The sequence below is a fragment of the Oryctolagus cuniculus genome, chromosome 8, assembly GCF_051225735.1.
Source record: "Oryctolagus cuniculus isolate XC-2025 breed Fujian yellow rabbit chromosome 8, ASM5122573v1, whole genome shotgun sequence".
NCBI lineage: Eukaryota > Metazoa > Chordata > Mammalia > Lagomorpha > Leporidae > Oryctolagus > Oryctolagus cuniculus.
Window position 1 is genome coordinate 84,421,118 of NC_142874.1, and position 20,663 is coordinate 84,441,780.

At 43.8% G+C, this 20,663-nt stretch overlaps 1 protein-coding gene across 7 annotated transcripts in view; it reads left to right on the top strand.

The window, feature by feature from the left end:
* ELOVL6 (ELOVL fatty acid elongase 6) overlaps positions 1-18,679 on the top strand; it is a 131,103-nt gene extending 112,424 nt beyond the window's left edge. For all 7 annotated transcript variants that reach the window (XM_008267482.5, XM_051819519.3, XM_089302593.1 and 4 more), the window contains 2 exons: positions 8,696-8,847; positions 13,246-18,679. In XM_008267482.5, the coding sequence (XP_008265704.1) occupies positions 8,696-8,847; positions 13,246-13,670 (577 nt within the window). In that variant the 3' untranslated portion in view covers positions 13,671-18,679. The remainder of the gene's footprint in view (positions 1-8,695; positions 8,848-13,245) is intronic.
* Positions 18,680-20,663: the final 1,984 nt, after the last annotated feature.

Consider the following 20,663-nt stretch of genomic DNA (forward strand, 5'->3'; position numbering starts at 1 on the left):
CAAAGGTTCCAATTTAGTTATATTTTGGCCAGCACTAGAATTTTATGAAGTTCTTTGCTTCTAAATTCAGCATGGCCCAGCTTTGACTGTTGCAGCCATATGGGGAGTGAACAAGCAGATGGAGGAGCTCTGTCTTGCCCTCTGTCAATTGCCCTGCATTTCAAATAAATAAATCTTTAACAAAAAAATTGGAGTTAATTTTATAAGTTAAGGGAATAAGGGCCAGCGCTGTGGCACAGTGGGTTAAAGCCCTGGCCTGAAGCGCTGGCATTCCATATGGGCTCTGGTTCTAGTCCCGGCTGCTCCTCTTCCGATCTAGCTCTCTGCTATGGCCTGGTGCTTGGGGCCAAGTGCTTGGGCCCCTGCACCCACGTAGCAGATCTGGAAGAAGCTCCTGGTTCCTGGGTACTGGCTCCTGGCTTTGGATCTGCACAGCTCCAACCGTTGCGGCCATCTGGGGAGTGAACCAGCAGATTGGAGACCTCTCTCTCTCTGTAACTCTGTATTTCGAAGAAATAAAATAATTCTTTAAAAAAGAAAATAACAAGAAGTTAAGAGAATAAACCAACATATCATGAAGTGGATCAAAGCCAACCTATCCTATCAAACATTCAGTCAGATGCTTGTTTGAGACCAAAGTTTTCTGACTCATCAAGGGGATTGGTGGTGGGCAGAGGTGACAGTCACTAAGTGTGTCCCTGCTTGATGTTTGTCCATCAGGGGACATGTAATCCATTAGGATGGTGTCTTTGTGTCCTAGGACTTCCTCATTTACTGCTTCTTCCAGGAAACCTTTAGCCTCAATAGACTGCACACTGCAACATGCAGCATTTCATTAGTCTAGCAGTTAATGAATATACCTTATCTGTCCTTAGCCATATGTTATACAAAATCTTAAAAGTAGTTTTTAAAATCGTGAAGGTTTTCCTTCAATGGTTGTTTAACAAACATGCTTGCATAACCTTTTAAAAATGTGCACAAACTGCACTATACCGTATGGACTGGCCTACTTCTTTTTTTACTCTTAACAGCATGTGCCTTAGGGTTATTTCATGTCAGCATTTAATGCAAATCTACCTGGTACATTTATGGCTGTATTATGTCCATTGTAATTTATTTGACCATTGTCCTGTCAATGCACATTCAGACTATGTCCAATCCATCTTTTTTGCTATTACAAAACATGTTAGTTCATATACTTCCTCAAGTACATTTAATGGGTATATTATATGCCGCCACTGGAGGTATTGTGTCCAAATATGTATGTATTTTCTTTCCTTTTTTTATGATTTATTTATTTATTTGAAAGGCAGAGTTACTGAGAGGCAGAGAGAGAGAGGTCTTCCATCTTCTGGTTCACTCCCCAAATGGCCTCAATAGCCAGAGCTCAACTGATCAGGAATCAGGAGCCAGAAGCTTTTTCCAGGTCTCCCATGCAGGTACAGGGCCTACAGACTTGGGCCATCTTCTACTGCCTTCCCAGGCCATAGCAGACAGCTGGATCGGAAGTAGAGCAGCCGGGACTCGAACCAGCACCCATATAGGATGCCAGCACCACAGAAGGCAATTTAACCCAGTACACCACAATGCCAGCCCCTTATATTTTCAATTATTTTATCAGACCTTTAAATGACCACTCAATAGTAAATGGTAAAGTGAAATTATATGCACTTTGCATATTTAGTGGAAGAGTAGAGGAAGTAAATTTTCAGAGAAACTACAGTATGTGTCCCCAATAAACTGCTTATTTATTGGAAAAAAACAGTTTGCACTTTGATGGTTTGTTAGATTGTTATTGAAGAATATGTTTTGGCCAAGACATAAACCCTAGGCCAAATTAAGTAGGTATTTTATAGTGAGGATGCATGTTCTCAGGTGTGGGAAAATTTAGAATTTGGATTTCATGTTGTCAGAAGAGACATGATATTGACACGGAGATGCCATGCTTCCGTGTGGCACACATCTCTCCCTAGTCTAAGGGCGTAGAGCGGATTTGTAGACTGTTGTTATTTGTTTTAACCTGTTCTGGAATCATAGAGTATTCTGCCTGCTCTGCAAACTGCCATGAGTCTAAGAACCAGAGCAGCTCCGGTTGTGCTATCAGAAGCATCTCTGATCTCTCCTGTGTTTCTAAAAAGTTATTGCTTCTGTTGGGTCAGCTGTTGCCATGTTTTGACGACTGGCAAGACTATCACACCTCATTTTTGCCTTTTGATGGTGGTGCAGGAGTTGGATAAAAGCACGTTCGTTGCCTAATCCTGAAAGTAATTGTACCTGTGGTTATTGGGTTACCAGGGTGGAGACTGAGGTGGCTGCCATTTCACAATTAAAAGTCCTTAGGAACCATCTTTTGATTCCAACATGCCTACATTTAAGTTGAGGACTAATGTAGGAATCTTATAAAAATAGTTTTTAACAACTATTGATGTTGCTATGGAAAAAATTAAAAGGGTTGATGATTTATACTCATGTTTCTTTCTTCCCAAGGCAGAATTCTAGAATTCTGAGAGTGTTTACTGAGAGATCCCATTGTGACTTCCAGATGGCCATAAAATGTTTGCTCAAATAAATTATCAATCTTCCTAGAGTCTGGGTTCCAAGATTAGCTAAATCTCTTTACATCTTTATAAAGGACCTCAATACTTGTAAAAGAAAAAAAAAAACTGAAACCTGAAAATGAGAACTTTTATTCTAAATTTTCCAGCATCTGTTTTTGAATATAACCAAAAAAGAACCCCAACCACATATACATACACTCTTTCAGTAATCTTCCAGGACTCGCAATTCTGTTATTGCTACAGTTTTGTTTATTTACATGGTTTTTTTTTTTCCTCTTGCTATAGGCTTCTAGAGATACTGCCCCTACCAGTGAGTACTGTAATGTCTGATATACAGTGGCTGTAGATTAAGTAGGTGTTGATTCAATAAATGAATCTATCTTTTCCCAATAAATTCTAATTCCAATTTGTCATCCAAGGGCTGATCACAGATGAGGGTTATATCTCAACTTCACACTATAAAACTTACTAGTAACACCTTATGAGGTGGTACCGTTGAGCCTGTCTACTCAATGTGTCCATTGTGATGAGGCACTTCATTCCTTCTAGTGGGATTAAGCCACTATTAGGACTCTTGCGTGCTACATCTAAATGCCAGCATTGCATCCTGTTCCTGGCTCTTGACTCCAACTTCTTGTTCATGTAGTCCCTAGGAACAGTGCTGATGCTTCAGGTAGTTATTATCATACACAAGCCCTGGACTGAGTTCCTGGCTCCCAGCTTTGGCCCCGGCCCTGGCCCTACCCAGATGTTATAGGCATTTGGTGAATGAACTAGTAGAGGGAAGCATGCTCTCTTGCGCTCTCTCTTACTCAAATAAATATGTTAAAATTACCAATTAGTATGCTGTTGTTTTCCAATTGTCAAACAATGCAGAGATGTATGTAGCAGCAGATAGAAAGTCCTCCTGAGGAATATTGCAATTACTGTCCAATGAGTATTAGGTGTCCTGTGTCATCTCACATCTGAGAAAAGACACATATGTAGTAGTCATCTGCTCTCATGGAACTCAGACCCTCAGCTTGTTTGCATCTGTGGCTCCAGAATAGTCTTTATTACCTGCTTGAAAGGTACCTGGCATGGGAGCTGGATGCCTCTCCCTCACGAAGTGCTGGTGGAGAATACTCACTTCATCCTCTGCGTGATCTGGCTAGCTGTCACTGAAACTTGTGCTGTGAAGGGCTCACATGTGATCAACTTTTATCAGCATGGGAGCTGACATCTGGACCCAGCCTGCTGGGTTTGGAGCTGTCTGTACGTGCCCCAGCTGCAGGGCTCCCTGACCACACTCTGGCCTACTCCCACTATTGCCAGACAGCAGCTCTGCCCCGCAGGGGCCACCAGTCGTCTGCATCCCTCTGCTGGGGAAGGGCCACTGTGTGAGAGCAGCCTCCCCAGGCCTCAGGGAACTGCCCAGAAGAGCTGTGGGAATGATGACCCTGACTGATGCCCTGAGACTCAGGGGTCAGCCCCTTGAACCCAGGCCATGAGTGCGGGTAGAATGCTTGTTAAAAACCAGACAGTACGTCTCCCGGCAAAGGGAAGGCAGCTACTGAGCCCTTGGGAGATGAGAGACCAACAAGGATGTGGGTTCATCACAGGGCAGCCTTGGCCTGGTGAACTGCCCAGCAATACAACCAGCACTGTGGGGAGCAAAAGATGAGGGGGGCTTCAAAAAGTCCATGGGACATAAAATTAAGAGATAAATTTATTTTGGTGGAAAAAAAATTCTTGTAATTGATGTATAGTTTCTCAGTGATAGAAGGTCCTTCTTATATACAAGTAGACTTCTTGTTGCAATAGGAAGCAGTGGAGCAAGCAAATTCTCTATAAATCGGTTGCCTTGACTTCACTTAAAGGCCGTTAGCCTTGATCTCCTCCCTGACGGAGTGAGATGAGTGAGGTAATGGTGGTATTCAACACAGGAATGCATCGCAGCGTCAGTTACAACAACGACGAGTAAGGGAATACGAGTACTGCAGTAAAAGCTTTTACTGAGCACCCGTGTATCAGAGACTCAATGCTAACAAAATGCTTTCATGTTGCTTTACAGAAGTCTTAGAACACATTTTGCAAGTTGGATATTATCCTCATTTCACATGAGTGAAAACACTTAATAACTTGCTATTGATGACACCAGTAAATGATGGAGCTGTGTTGGAGCCCAGTAAATACAAACATTTCAAATTGCAACTGCAAGCAGTGGCTTGAAGTAGTAGCTTCGAGAACTTCAGTGCTACCACCAGACATGGCCAGAAAGAGTGGCAAAATGGATTAGCAATGTCTGACATAGGCAGGGCTAGAGGTGGCAGAACAGAAGCTCAGGCTGGCACCACAGATCAATAGGCTAGTCCTCCGCCTGTGGCGCCGGCACACCGGGTTCTAGTCCCAGTTGGGGCGCCAGATTCTATCCCGGTTGCTCCTCTTCCAGGCCAGCTCTCTGCTGTGGCCCGGGAGTGCAGTGGAGGATGGCCCAGGTACTTGTGCCCTGCACCCTCATGGGAGACCAGGAGAAGCACCTGGCTCCTGGCTTTGGATCAGCATGGTGTGCTGGCCACAGCATCCACTTGGGGGGGGTGGGGGTGAACCAATGGAAAAGGAAGACCTTTTGCTCTGTCTCTCTCTCTCACTGTCCACTCTGCCTGCCAATAAATAAATAAATAAATAAAAGAAAAAAAAAAAAAGAAGCTCACAATTGCCTGCTGCAAGATAATGTCACAGGCAAAGAAAAATGTCTCCTCATCTTTAAGTATATTTTGATAAAAGTGCCACAGTGTGACACTGTTATCATAGAAGCCACCTGGTTCCAAAGCGTGCAGTGGCTGAGACGTGCCAGGGGCAGAGCTCATGGCTTCCCACGAATAACAATCACCCCACTGCCCGAGCAGCTCCCCCATTGCTCTCCATCAGTAGCATTGTCACATCACAACAATGCGCCTTTGCCTGCAGACACATGGGCCCAATGGCTGGCACTGACGGTTTCCCTGAAAAGTGCCACTGTCCTCTGGTCTGAGTCAGCCTTATTGTTTGGAGCTTAGGGAATGAGGCTTATGTCCAGAAATGGGACAATAATATGTGCACTACGCTTGTTGTCAGCAATATTGTGCGTCCTCATGAAACCAAAACCTTCTAAAATGCCCTGAAATGACCACTCTATACCCTTCCTTTCATACTTTTAAATCCCGATTTGCCCCTAACTCAAACACCATTTCCTCTGAAGCCTTCCAGGACTGCCACCACCAGCCGGAGCCTCATTCTTTTTTGCCATCCCAGCATCAAAAACCATGCTGATAAATATTTAAATGGCTGGAAAAAAATAAACTAGCTTGTGCTTTAGAAATTGGGGATAAAGTACCTTGATTTTGAAACCCCAGAGGATGAAAGGAAAGTAACTATTTCAAAGATATTGTCCTTGGATGAACTTCAGTCGTGTGCACAGCACACAGTCTAGCTGCAAATATAGTGGGAGAAGAGCTCTGGGCCGTGTTATTTCTGGAGGTGGTGGTCTACAGTGTAGCGGGGGACGGGAAGTGTTATAAAGTCTGCCCGATGAATCTGAACAAAGTCGTAAATCTGGAGCAAAGACTTGACATTTTGAAAGTGTGTCATTTATAGTTTTCCTTGCTTCTGGGTTACACAAAAGTCATTGACCTCTCCCTTACCAGTTTATATAAACAGATAACTAATATAGCAACTGGTCTACCAACACTAATTGTGACTAGATGCATCTTAGAGTCACAGAGAGAACTTTTGCATAGCATGTTAATACTGTCAGACATCTGCTGAGAGTCAGACCTTGAGCGTTGTGTCTGCTGGGATGCACTGGGCTGCAAGTAATCGAATGCACACCCGTGAACAGCTAATACTCTGAGGAAGTTTTATTGTTTTAAAAACAGGGAGGCTTGTGAGTCACTGAACGGTTCACTGAGCCCTTCAGTCACATCTTGAAGAATTTACCACATATTCCCTGAGCTGGCTTTGTCCTCAAGGTGACTCCCTCGTGGTGGAAGATGATTGCTGCATTCCAGAAATACACGTTTAAGGGCAAACCACCAGCAGCCTTCTCCTCTGATCACATGGGCTAGAATTGGGTCGCATGCCTACCTTAACAAATCACTGGTAAGGAAAATGAGATTACAAAAACTGGCTTAGATATTTAAGATTTATTCCTAGATTAGAGCTAAGATCACCTTTCTTGGGGGAAGAATACATTGGAAGAAATTGCTGTCTGTTAACATGGAAGAGGAAGGAATTTGGCTATAGGCTGAACAACCAACAGTGTGTGTTACACATGCTTAGTGGAAACACCACACGCACACTTCCATATTCTGTTGCAGCGAGTCGAAGTGTGTAAGTGCAATACCTTAACATAGTGATGGTGACAAGTTTTTGTATTAAAATTCAGCCATCTTCTGTCATGGTAAAGACAAGACAGAAAAAAAGAAACTTGAAGTAAGACAAAAGTCTTCATGATCTGTGTTTAGCAACACAGTCCTCCTCCCCAAATTAGGACATCCCATTAGGAGGAGATAATTTCTTTGAGATGAGACAGAAGGAGCCAAACCTAAGGAACCTGAGAGAAAAACTCTCCCTGTGGAGGAAAAGGCATGGGCAAAGGCCCTAAGGCAGGAAACAGAAAGCATCTGAAAAGTGCTTTCTGAAATGGTTTGCCTCACGTGGAAAGACGGAGAGAGGGGAACAAGAGGGGACAGAGGCCCTTCAGAGGCTGGTTGGTCCTGGGAAGGAGCTGGGATTTTCGTTCTGAGTGCTGAGGGAGGCCAAAGAAGGGCTGAACAGGATCTACCGCCACCGGAGGACAATAAATCATCCTATGCAGGGTCATCTTTTGCATTGCAAAGAGTGACACCATTTGATGGATGCAGGTGTTGTGCCTTTATAGAAGCCAGGAATTCTTCATTACCTGGGCCCTCTGCAAAGTGCATCTGTCGTTCTAGTTGGTGACCACAGGCTTTAGGGGCAGCCTTAATGACACTTTACAGCACTTCTAACACGCTTCAAATTAATGTGTGTGTGTGTGTGTGTGTGTGTGTGTGTGTGTGTGTAGTGCCTCTGAGGAGATAAGAAAGCTCCACCTCCCAGTCTGGTGAGGGTGCCACTCGGTTCTACAGATGTTCACTCCTTCATCTCCCAGTTGACGTGGCTGCTGCCCTTTTGGGCAGAGAAAGGATAGGCAAGCACGTGTCTCCTCTGTGTTGACCAGTTCTCTTTCTCAGTCCCGGCTGTGTCTTGCACACTCTGGGAGAGACACTTCACAGATGCACTCGCTGCTGGAAGCTGCTGGTTCCAGTTGCCAAGTCCTTTCACACTCCGGGCTGTATTACTGAACACAGCATATTTGCAGAGCCTTCTTGTGAACTTAGCAGTCCTTGGGGTCCTTTGTTTTCATGTCAGGTTTTCTTCTTTTTTCCAACAGTCCACTTTTTCAATGATCTTTGATGAGCACCCCTGTCTATGTGGAGGGCTTTGGAGAACAGCATTGAGCTGTGTGTTACTCCATGGTTGTGGGAAACATTCATCTCTGCCTCGTATTGGCTGCCTAGGGGAAATGATATAGGCGAGCTGAGCTTTGAAAGAGGTGCCTTCTGGTTTCTTTGAGAAAGATGAGTTACAGTGAAAAGTGGGCACCCAGAACCGGGGTTTGGAGCCTCCTGAGGAGTCCACACGGAAGCCAGGAAGTCTGGATTGATAAGGCCAGGCCCGATGTAGAAGAGTTAGCTTACAGAGATAAACAGATTTTCAGGGAGGAGAACGATTGGCCATAGGACAGAGCTGAGATTAATTCCCAGGATTCACAGCCACCCCCAGGTTCTCCCCAAGGAATAGTTCTCAACTGCAACACCAAGGTCACTGAAGATTCTGCTTATCCACGACCGCTTTTAGGAACGTTAGTGACGATGTGGGAGCGCGTCTGCTCTGGAGGATAGAGCACTGTGTTAGCTCTCGTGTCCTTAACCGTTCAAGATGCTTCCAGGTAGACACAAATTATTACGACGCTTCCCTGCCTGTTTCCTGCCAAGGGCCCAGCTGTCCTGTAAGTATGCTCAATAGCCAGAAGTGAAATGATCTTACTAAACGCTGTTTCCTTTCTTTCTTTCTTTTTTTTTTTTTTTATGAAGTATATTCGGTGCTCTTCGTACTGGTGCTTATATGGTATACATTTTGATGACCAAAGGCCTCAAGCAGTCAGTTTGTGACCAGAGTTTTTACAATGGACCGGTCAGCAAATTCTGGGCTTATGCATTTGTGCTCAGCAAAGCACCGGAACTAGGTGAGTGTTTTCTCTCCTCCCCGTTCTCCCCCCTCTCTTTGTAGCTATGCTTCCACAATATTTCTGAAAAAAGGAACAGAAAGACAGTTTGCAGGTCCTGTGTGGTTGGTTGCAGGAAAGTCAACAATGATTGGATTTGAGATCTTGACTGTTTTGCTCTTTACTCTTCCTTCTTTCCAGTCCTGTATCTTAATAGCAAAATTGTTTAAAGGAAACATGCCAATTTTTAAGTACTGCTAAAAATTATTCTCTCAAGGGCTTATAAAATGTACACAGCGCCCTCTCTAAAGCTCTCTAACAGCTGAGCTAATATTGGAATAGGAGAAAATGAAAAGCAACACAGCTATTTCCATATGGCACATCCGTGAATACTTTCATTTCCCAAATTAGGATTCAGATTAGAAGATTAAGCTTTTCATTTGAGTAGTCTCATGTTCTCATTAATGGATGCGCTAAGGGTTGGTCTCTGGCGGTGTTTGATTTTGATCATCCCTGAGACTGGCCATGAAATGGACATATGTAGAATCGTTCACCTTCTAGAAATTAATAGAAAATACTTGGCTGTGTCTGTCCATTTCTAAGGCTCAGCTCTCATGGTCTTGAATCTAAGAGTGGCATAGGTTAGCAGTAACAGGAAGACTGAGTGACAAGGGTTGGACGTGGGCACATTTCTCTAGGAAAAGCCATTATTGTCAGGAGAAGGGATCGATTGATAATAATATTCTCATGTTCTGAGTGTCCTTTTTTAAATTTTAGAATGCCAAATCTTGTCCTTCAAATATTCTGGAGCCTGTTGGATAATGGCCTTGCAGAGGTGGGGTCAAATCAGATCAAAACTCAGAGCGGGAGTGTCCGAGTCAGCCAGTCCTGGCCCTACTTAGTGAGCACATTCCCGTGGATGCCCTTTTGCACCTGTCACAGGTTATATTCCGTCCCAGCTTTCTATAGTCAGGAAACCTTGTCACTTCTGTTAAATTGAGAAAGATTTAGGGCTCTTTAGAATTTTTCATGTTTTTAGATCCTAGATTGTGCCTTTCGGTATTCTAAGATTCTAAGCTTCTACTGATGAGAATGAAGAACATTTCTTCCACAGACAACAATGAAATTGTATTTTCCTCCTATAACTGCATGCCTGCAGTTTTCCCTGAACTGGGTTTGTGTGTGTGTGTGTGTGTGTGTGTGTGTGTGATACACTATACGCAATATCCATGTGTTGTGCAGCCATCACACCATGCATCCTCAAAACTTTTTCCACCAAATGAAGATCTGTACCTATGCATTCTATTACTAGGACAAATTCAGAGAAGACAGCCACCGCCCTGCATTCTGGGTCAGGTCTTTAGCACCTACTGTGTGAATTATGTTAAAACCTGCTGAGATTTGCTGTTGGTAAAACTTGGAAACATCTGCTCTGAATCTAGGTCCTTGCTCTGTTGAGCTTGTCATTGTTTTTGAAACTGACTCAGCAGCACTCCAACTAACCCTGTGAACGGGGCCCCAGCCGACTGTAACAATGCACACAGATACAGAGTAGGCCCTCCTCAGCTCTTAGTGGCCCTGAGTGCCCCGGAGATTTCCAGATGCTGATGACTCCTCCATAGCTACAGAGAGTCACACTTGGCAGGTGCATGGGTAGGAAATGCTCACATAGATGTGAGAAATCCCACGCCCTTTCTGCAAGCTGTCTGGGCTGAAAATAGCTGGCCTGGAGGTTAGCGAGACCATAATAAAGAGAACACGACCTGAGAGGTAGCTGAAATGGGTGCCATGACTGGAACCGCCTGTGTGTACCTCCCCAGAATTCTCTCCATAAGGCCAGTGGCCAACATTAAATGTACAGTCTGCAGGATGGTTTACATTTCTGGGTCATTCCATTGCTGCTGGGCAATTCGGTAAATATCACAACTCAGAATGGCCTCGGCTTGTGATAAATTAAATGTGATATTATGTAGTTCCCTGGAGAAAAAATAACTCGTACTTGCCAGAATCGTGTGACTGGCAGGTCTCAGCTGCAATGTCAAAGGCCCTCTCCCCCACCCCTGCCCACCCTTGTTTCTCCAAAGGAAATACCATTCTCTGGGGCACCCGTTGTGGGGACAGTAACCTTAAGTAGCTATAGAATGGTGCCCCGGCTGGCTGATCCAGAGCCATTCCTGGGAGATATTTCTTATGCCATCTGCCATCCTGCATATTTGTTCTGGATGAGGTTCTTAGTTGAATTCAAATTAATTTTGATTTCAAGATTTTATGACACTTCCTTTCCCATTCATGCTGCTCCTCCTCCCTCAAAGGAAGTAGAAGCACCTTAAGTGACTCAAATCAAGCCCAAGCTCCAACCTGTGCCCCAGACAGGAGCAACACAAAGTGATTCTCAAAGCTAGGACTGACTGACTGCAGGCTCCACTTTCTGTTCCACATTAGCCCTTCTAATAGGATCAGCTTTTAACATGAAAGTGAGGACAGAGGTAAATCTAAAGAATTTGCGATGATTAAATGCTTGTTTATGGCAAACAGGTTGTATTGCTGTGTCATGTGGGGCTTATATTTGTGTTAATACTAACACATTAAAAACATCTCAATTATGAATGATTAAACTTGATTTTGACATACAGTTCCTTGGACTTCTACAATGTTTCCACTGTGAACAGAGGTAGTCTGGAGTTATTGTGTCTGCACTATAGTCTGCAGAGAGAGGGGAGGCCCCACAGTACAGAGTGGATCTTTAGCAGCCGTGCAGAGGTAGCCCAGTTTACTGCTAAGAAGTAGACCGCAGGTCTCCTGACACCAGTTCTGTCCTTTAAGCTTACACATGAGAGTTACCATCTCCATGTGTCGGGATGAGCCTGGCTGATAGTTGCAGACAAAGCAGGCGTTTTGCAAGAGAGAAGACGATTTCAACAGAAATTTTATGATAGGTTCAGAATGTAGCAATTAGAATCCTTCCTCTTGTGCTCTGAACATAATGCTTAACAGTTCAGCAGGGAAATAAACTAATAGTTCTTGAGTGATGGAAGGAGGCAGCCCCTGTATATTCCAACCACAGCCGTCAGAATGTTAAGTCTTCCCAGGGCCCAGGGCTCTTTGACCTTGTGTATTGCCACCCATTTCCAGCTATCCATGGAGAATGTGAGGGAGCAGACTAAGTACTAGTTCCCTTTGCGCTTAAACTTCAGGATAGGAAGGACCTTCTAGCTCTCATTGTTACACAAGAAGCCATTTGAGGTCACCAGTGTTCATGGGGGATTGGCTGTAGGACACCTCGCCACCCCCACCACCCCACCAGGATACCAAAATGCTGATTGCCAAAGTCCTTTACATAAAATAGTATGGAACCTCTGCCCATTTTCCCATGTACTTTAAGTCATTTCTAGGTTACTTATGCTAGCCAACACAATGCAAATGCTATGTGCAAAGATGTTAGGCTGAAATGTTGAGGGGTTAATGGCAAAGGAAAACAATTTAGTGTGTGTTAAGTACAAATGCAGTTTTAAAAAAATATTTTCTATCCCATTTGATAAAATCCATGGATGCAGAACCTATTGGTATTGCAGGCTGACTATGTAGAATCTGCTTACCTGAAATGAATTCTAGTTTGCATTGTGAAGATTCCTTACCTCTGAAAAGAGAGGGCTTTTCCTTCAAAGGGATATTGTTAGAAAAATCTTGACAGATCTTAGAAAGCTTTTTCAGTTTATTCTCTACAATAAAAACTGTAATTTTCTTGTGACTCATTGCTATACTCTCATCAGCAAATGTGTATAAAAAGAAGACTTCTGTTCCCCCGTTTTTTGTTTTTTGTTTTTTTTCCCTGCCTTGGCCCTTTTGTTTAAGTTTTCTTTTCATTCCAAATAGCAAGGCTTCACATTTTTTAGACGATCCCAAAGTTATGCCCTTGAGAGATGCCTTTTGTTGTGGACCAATAAAAAACTGTAGCCTTTCACTATTCTACAGAGAACAAGAACATTTTGCGGGCACTTAAGTTCCAGCAGGTGTCTCTTGCTTGACAAATGTCCTGAAGCAAATCACCCACCCTCTCCAGATGGTATTTCCCAAAATGTATAGTTGAGGTGGGAATTGGAACATGGTTGCTGATGTTCCTTCCAGATCAAAAGTTAATGGGATTTGTCTCACATGCCTTAAACATAAGATCCGTTGCTTACTTACCATGTATAAAGACTTGTTGAATGGCCTCTTTAAACTTCAGACTGTTATTAATTAACCCCACTTTATAAGAGGAAACTAGAAAGTCGCAGTCATAAGGAACTTGCTCAAGGCCGCAGGGCTAGTAAGTACAGTACGTGTGGCTCCCAGATTCTAGGCCCAGCTTCCCAGACCATCAGTTGTCATGACGGTATGATCGGGGGCTCACGGTCATTCTCTCCTGTCTTTGTCTTTCAGGAGATACAATATTCATTATTCTGAGGAAGCAGAAGCTGATCTTCCTGCACTGGTACCACCACATCACTGTGCTCCTGTACTCTTGGTACTCCTACAAAGACATGGTTGCCGGGGGTGGTTGGTTCATGACTATGAACTACGGCGTGCACGCCGTCATGTACTCTTACTATGCCTTGCGGGCTGCAGGTTTCCGAGTCTCCCGGAAGTTTGCCATGTTCATCACCTTGTCCCAGATCACTCAGATGCTGATGGGCTGTGTCATTAACTACCTGGTCTTCTACTGGATGCAGCAGGACCAGTGTCATTCTCATTTTCAGAACATCTTCTGGTCCTCACTCATGTACCTCAGCTACCTTGTGCTCTTCTGCCATTTCTTCTTTGAGGCCTACATCGGCAAAATGAGGAAAACAACGAAGGCTGAATAGTGTTGGAACTGAGGAGGAAGCCATAGCTCAGGGTCATCAAGAAAAATAATAGACAAAAGAAAATGGCACAAGGAATCACACATGGTGCAGCTAAAACAAAACAAAACACACGAGCAAACACAGAACCCGAGGCAGCTGAGGGATAATTAGATTGACATAACCCAGTAAGTTTATGATCCTTTTCGGGTGAGAACTCACTGAGTGCACCTCCATCTCCAAGCACTGCTCCTGGCGACCCCCTTCCCTCCTTCTGTCACCTCCAGAACAAATGAGCGCTAAAGGGAGCCAGAGACAGAGAGGGACGAGCAGAAGGCAAACAAAGGCTATTAACACTACATGAAACAAATGTATTTACTAGGTGTTCTATTTCTCTAAGGATGAAAAAATTTGACTTTAAGAAACCGCGAGTGCACGTAGACACACAGTCCATTCTCATCTACTTCAGCACGAAATTGGAACCAATAGGAGAGAGACCAACGGAAGAGACAGGGTGTAGATCTAGAACGATAATACTTTTGCAGAAATGAAGCTTTGTTAAGAAAGGCTAACTGGCGTAGCCCCTGTGAGAAAAGATGTCTTAGTCATTTTTTTTTTTTTTAATTTCAATGTAGAGGGGAAAAAAAAAGAGCAGTATTTTTCCCTTGACTGCATAGCCTCATGTTAAATGAGTTTGCCAGAACCAAACAGGGCAGGGTCCTTTTCCAAGGTTCTTCCAGGGAGGATGGGGACAATGCAGCCTGGGTCCTCCAAGGGCGGCTCCGTCCCAGAGCGTGTGTGACAGATGGTCTGTGATTTCTACTCTTACATGAGACAGGAAGCATTATCCTTTGTTCAGTTGCCCCAGACAGAAGAGTGAAATACAGAATCAGAACTATGAAAACTCCCTCTTAGCTGGGAAAGGAGGCAAGACGACGGCAAGAGAAGTGAACCGGAAATCAACTCCACAGACGACACGTATGCCCCTCCCTCTTTCACTTCACACATGCTCATTGCTTTCCAAATGAAACCCTATGGCACAGCCCATATGTTCTCTATTTTTGTGAATCTCAAAAAGAAACCTGCAAGACTTTTTCTGATATAGGGTGAACACTGTGTTTCTGCATCATCTGCACTTGCTCCCCAAGCAATGTAGAGATGTTTAAAGTGCCCTCTGCTGGCCGAGTGGAGATACTGCGACAAACGTGCTTCATGGCAAGTTTGGCTGAAAACCATTGACAACAAGGGCCCCCTATAGACATATCCGTCAAATTTTAGACACTGTAAAACACTCCTCATATTTTTAGCCAAATCAGAAGACATTCGTCCTGCTTCAAATCAGTTTCAGAATTTTTTTAAAAGGGACTTTTCGCTCTGGAACTCTGAAAATCAATTTATGAAGAGCCATATTCTTTAAACAAACAAAATGCTAGATGATATTATCTGTAATATTCCAGTCCTTTACACAAGCCAAATAAATGTGTCAATGTTCCTAGTATTTCAAAGAAGCAATTATGTAAAGTTGTTCAATGTGATATAATAGTATTCTAATTGGTTAAGTAGCTTAATGATTAGGCAAAAATAGATGAAAAGATTAGGGGCTACCGCACTGCATAGATTATACACACATACACATATATGCACACTGTTGTTGGGTACACTGAACTTCGAAGCCCAAATGACTAGAAACACATTTTCTGGCTAGCAGAAAAAGAAACTGTTGTTTATCTTTCTTGCTTTATTTGAGAGTGTACAGTAAAAGGGATTTTTCAAATTATTTTTATATTATTTTAGCTTTAATTGTGCTGTCATTCATGAAACAGAGCTGCTCTGCTTTTTCTGTCAGAGATGGCAAGGGCTTTATCAGCCTCTTGTTTATGTGTGGAACTTCAAAAGAATAAAGTTGTATTCCATTCTGTGTGAATGGCTTGAACAATGAACAGAGGATCCATGCAAACCCAAGTCATGACGACAAGCACTGGTTGGGGGGAACGCGCACGAAGGGAGGCTGTTAGCGTCTGTGTGAAAAGTTACTGTGAGAGGTCTATGATGTCTTGATGTTGTTTCAGAGGTGAGCCGTGATCCATGGAGGAATGTATTATTAGTATTACGGCAAAAACTGACATGAGCTGAAAGGACAGGTCCTGCTATGACAACTGATAGGTTCTTAGGATGCCAATAATGTTATTATGAGCTTTGCAGATACATGATACTGTGCAATAAGCCTTCCCCTCCTTATAACAGAAAAGTAACTGGAATAATTAAAGTGAGGGAAAAGGCCCCGTAACAGTTGACTTGAGTTTAATTGAAGGACCAGTTTGAGGCTCATCTGGTTGACTTAATTTAATTATTCTGTGGATGATCACAGATCCTTTAATGCAGGTTAGAATGAAGAAATGAGCCTAAACCTTACAAAGACTCTTCAACAAAGCTTCCAAAGCACTTTCCTCTGGGTTAGGCTCATGCCTGTGTCCACTTGTATAATAATTTAGAACTTTCGTTTTCAGGTTGAGTGTCTAATAAATAGTTTTTAAACTAGCTAAACAGTTGTAGAGGCATTTCCAGTGTTTATCATGGGAGGAAGAAAGCCACACATTTAAAAAAAAAATCTGGTATTACAGGTTCAGTGCACTGTTTAACATCTCAGCTCAGCCACTTTAATTACATCATGATATGAGGCTAGATCGCTGGCCCATGACAAGCCTAAAACCTGCCAGAGGATTGACTGCCACATAGATAATCCTGCTGTCGGTTAACATTCCAGAAAAACATGGGCAGGTAGAGTTTTTACAGCCGCCCCACTGTGCGGCAATAGATATCTTTCTAGCAGAGATTCTCCACTGCATTCCAATACAAATATGGTAAAAGCATATTCTGGCTTGGGGAAAAACTCCACAAATCTTTGATATAATATATATAAGTATATATGATTTCTTACCCTAGGTCTGAGCATCAACCCATGTCTGTGAGTTTGCAATGAAATCCTAGTGAGAAATACTCTATTCATAGGGCAGGGAGTATCATCCAGACCTTCTTTTACAACTGAGAAAAGAGTCACTACCATATTATTTATATCCAGTGCCAGACCAAAGCACCCAACTAAAATCAAGGATTGAGGTTATGATTCCAGGTAATCTACTGCCAGCCTTCTAATCCTAGCCCACTATGAAAATGAGGAGAAGAGGGAGACTGTCAAGAAACCAGTTAGTCTAGTGAGCAACGTATCTAAGCGTAAGTTGGAAACGTCATCTGAGTGGGTTTTTAAAGAACTGAATGGAAAGACAGTATGAAACTAAGAGAACAGGTCTAGGAGAGAACCTCACATAATTTATAAAAAAGAAAAATCAAGTGTAGTATGTTTATAAGACAAAGCCTGTCACAACAGAGTAACCAAGCACCTGGAGTCAACTACACTGGAGACAAGTATTCTAGAAGTCTGGCTGTATTCCTAAACTGCTGAATGACCTGGGAGAGATCGCCTACTCAGGTTACTTATCTTTTCTTTAGACTGATAGAGCAGGTTCTACTCAGAGTATGTATTGCACAACTAAGTTAGCTACAGCACATTCTGACGGTTTGGCTTGGTTTTGTTTCACAGTTTGGTTAATGATTCTTTATAAGAGTTGCTGGATTGGCCAGGTGCACTGTCAGGAGAGATGACCAAACAGACTTAGCCTCTCAGCTTCAGAGCTTGGAGTTGTGTACTCATGGTCCACGTCTCTTTTAGACACTTTGTTTCCCTGAAAAAGTTTCCATCATGAAACTTTTGCTCCATTGTGTGAGAATTTCGTGATGGCCTCCAACTTTCCAGTACTCCAATGTAGTCTTTTTTGCCCCCAACCTTTGTTTTCAATAATAAATACTTTGTTATCTGGGATGATCGGAGAGCCTGTGTTCATGCTGTGGGTCATTGTCTCCTACGGCTTTTTTTTTTCTTTTTAAGTTTTCTTTGGTCCCTTTTCTATTTATGTACAACACCTAATCTTTGTGCCTCAGACCCGTTGCCATGAGGAAGAGATGTTGCTACAAATGCACCACCGCCTTTTGCCTGTCGTGTAGATGCACACGCTGAGCGCTGAACACCACCCTGTTGTGTTTCGACAATCAGTCTGAAGGGCCGGGTCTCAGTTCGCCAAGGAGCCAACAGCCTCTGTACACTAGTGCCCAAAAGCTACATAAAACAAAAACGAGTGCAGGACCAGCATATCCCAGGATGCCTGCTGTGCCCGATTGTAGTTACAAGCATGTGCAAGCCGTGCGGCAGGTTCTCAAGCTGGAGAGGCCAGCTGAGGGCCCCTGTGCCCAGCACGGACGACTTCACAACGGTTTCTCATCCTCAGAGCCTTTGCTATATCAGAATTCACAGAAGAAAGTGGGCGTGGTGACGAGGCACCCCTGCTCCTGCCTTCCGCGTTCTAAAGAGAGTGCAGACGATGCGCTAGCGGTCCAGACGGCCCCTTGGAGCGCAGCCTCGCACCTTGGGTTTCTAGGGTGGACCGGCAGAAGTCCCAGTCACATAGACTTCACTGGAAGCCCAAATTCCCGTCTGTTGTGGTAAATACCTTCTAAAGATACTGTTTAAGTGAAAGAAACTTGTCCCGTTATCCAGGGTCAAGCCACATTTGCAATCCATGTAGGCTCAAATTGAAAGATCCTGACTCCTGTTGCTATTTAAGTGCTGTTATTTTCCCCACGCCTGGTGGCGCTTGAGCCTCCCTTTCAGTGGACAGAGGTCAAGAAGGCTACAGAAGTAGCCCAAATGTGCTCTCTCTGACCGTGCTCGCCTCAGGCAGGGATGTCTGTCGGGGGCTGTGCAGCCAGGAGGTTGCTTGCTGCTACCTTGAGAACCACTGGAAGATTCAGCTTCTTAGGGGCCCCAGCGTCTCTGTTCAGATGGATGCCCACTCGGAGAAGCCTCACAGAGCAAATCACAGCAATGTTGGAATTGTTATTTTCAAGTGCTTATTTCACAACATTAAAAGAAATATTTTTTCTGGTGTATTAAAAATAAAATCATAAATTTTGATTTAAAATTGAACTGTTTCTGGTTTCTCTTCTCTCTTGATCTGAGCAATTCAAAAAGGACATCCAGGGCACAGAACTACTCAGAAAAGCTATTGCCACCTTTGGGCCTATTATGCTCATGGGAGGGACGTGAGGCCACTCCTCCTCGGTTCTCCAAAGGAACCCTGCAATGACGTGCTTCTGGTCCCGCTGACTTCGTTCCCACAAGGTGTCTAGCCTTGCAGGGGTATCACAGGATTCTCTTATCTTTTGGCTGCCCAGAGCAGTCTTAATGGGGCAGACAGTAGAAATTGATTCCTTCTTTTACAGATGAAAAAAAATATATTCACTAGATCCAGTGTCACAGAAGTGGAAGGAATGAGAGTTTTGCCTTTTAACGACAGAGAGACCTCAATCTCCCATCCACTGGTTCACTTCAAATGCCCATGATAGCCAGAGCTGGGCCAAACGTGAGCTAGGAACCTGGAACTCAGTCTGGTGTCTTCCACAAGGGTGGCAGGGATCCAACCACTTGCGCCATCACATGCTGCCTCCCATAGTGGAAGCTGGATTCAAGAATAGAGCTGGGACTACAACCTGGGCACTCCAGAATGGGATACAGGCCCCCCAAGTAGTGGCTTAACCATTGCAACAAATGTCCATTCCATGCCTTTTGTTTGTTTTTAATTTATTGGACAGAGAGAGAGAGAGAGGTCTTATCTACTGCTTCATTCCCCCAGTGGATGCAATGGGCAGAGCTGAGCCAGTCTGGAGCCAGGAGCATTCTCTGGTCTCCCACATGGGTGCAGGGACACAAGGATCTGGGCCATTCTTCACGAGCTTCCCAAATGCATTAGCAGGGAGTGGGATCAGAAGTGAAGCAGCTGGGACTCGAACCAGTGCCTATATGGGATGCCAGTGCCACACACCTGGGTGTTAACCCACTATGCCACAGCACTGACCTCCCATACTTTGTTTTTTAAAGTATTTTGTTAGAAGAACTGTACACATTTCTGGGGTACCATATGCTGTTTTGATACATGTGTAGTGCAATGTCCAAGCAGTTCATATCCATGTCCTCAAGAATTTAACATTTCTTTGTAGTGAAAACATTAAATTTCTATCTTTACGTTTTGTTTTAAGCAGAAAAATACATAGCACTTTTACCTTACCATGCAATAAGACCTCAGAACTTTAAAAAAATTTTTTTTATTTATTTATTTGAGAGGCAGAGTTACAGACAGATGGAGAAACAGAAAGAAAGGTCTTCCACCCACTGGTTTACTCCGGAAGTGGCCACAACAGTTGGAGCTGGTCCAATCCAAAGCCAGGAGCCAAAAGCTAACAAATTCTGGTCTCCCACGTGGGTGCAGTGGACCAAGCACTTAGGCCATCCTCTACTGATTTCCCAGACCAATAGCAGAGAGCTGAATCAGAAGAGCAGCTGGGACATGAACCGGTGCCCATATGGGATGCTGGTGCCACAGGTGGAGGCTTAGCCTACCACACCACAGTGCCGGCCCCTCAGAACCTCTTACTCCTATATAGTTGGAACATTACACAGTCATCAACTTTTTGCTATTGATCTCCCCACGTCCCTCTGCACCATTATGCTTTAAACTTCTCTGAGGTCAGACAAGGATGAGATTTGAACATTATCTCAACCTCAATTACATTGCAGCCATTCAATCTTTTGCAAAGGAGTATAAATGAATCAACTCCCAGTTATCTGAACTGACCTTTGGACAGTGTTTCAGGGTAGTATGTTAGGGGAATGTCTTCGTCATGGCAGCACCTCCTTCCGAGTAAGGGCTCTGTGTGTGCCTTACACGCCTACTATTTGTTGGGGGTTGCCCAAGGTGTCCATTCTTTGGTCCTAAAAGAATTTGGTCTTCAAATTCTGCTGTTCAGGTATAGATTCCATTGCATATTTTAGGTTGAATGGCTTATGTTATTCTTTGTTTTTGGAGCCCCCATATCCTGTATACAACAGCAACGTCCCTGCAGCACTTA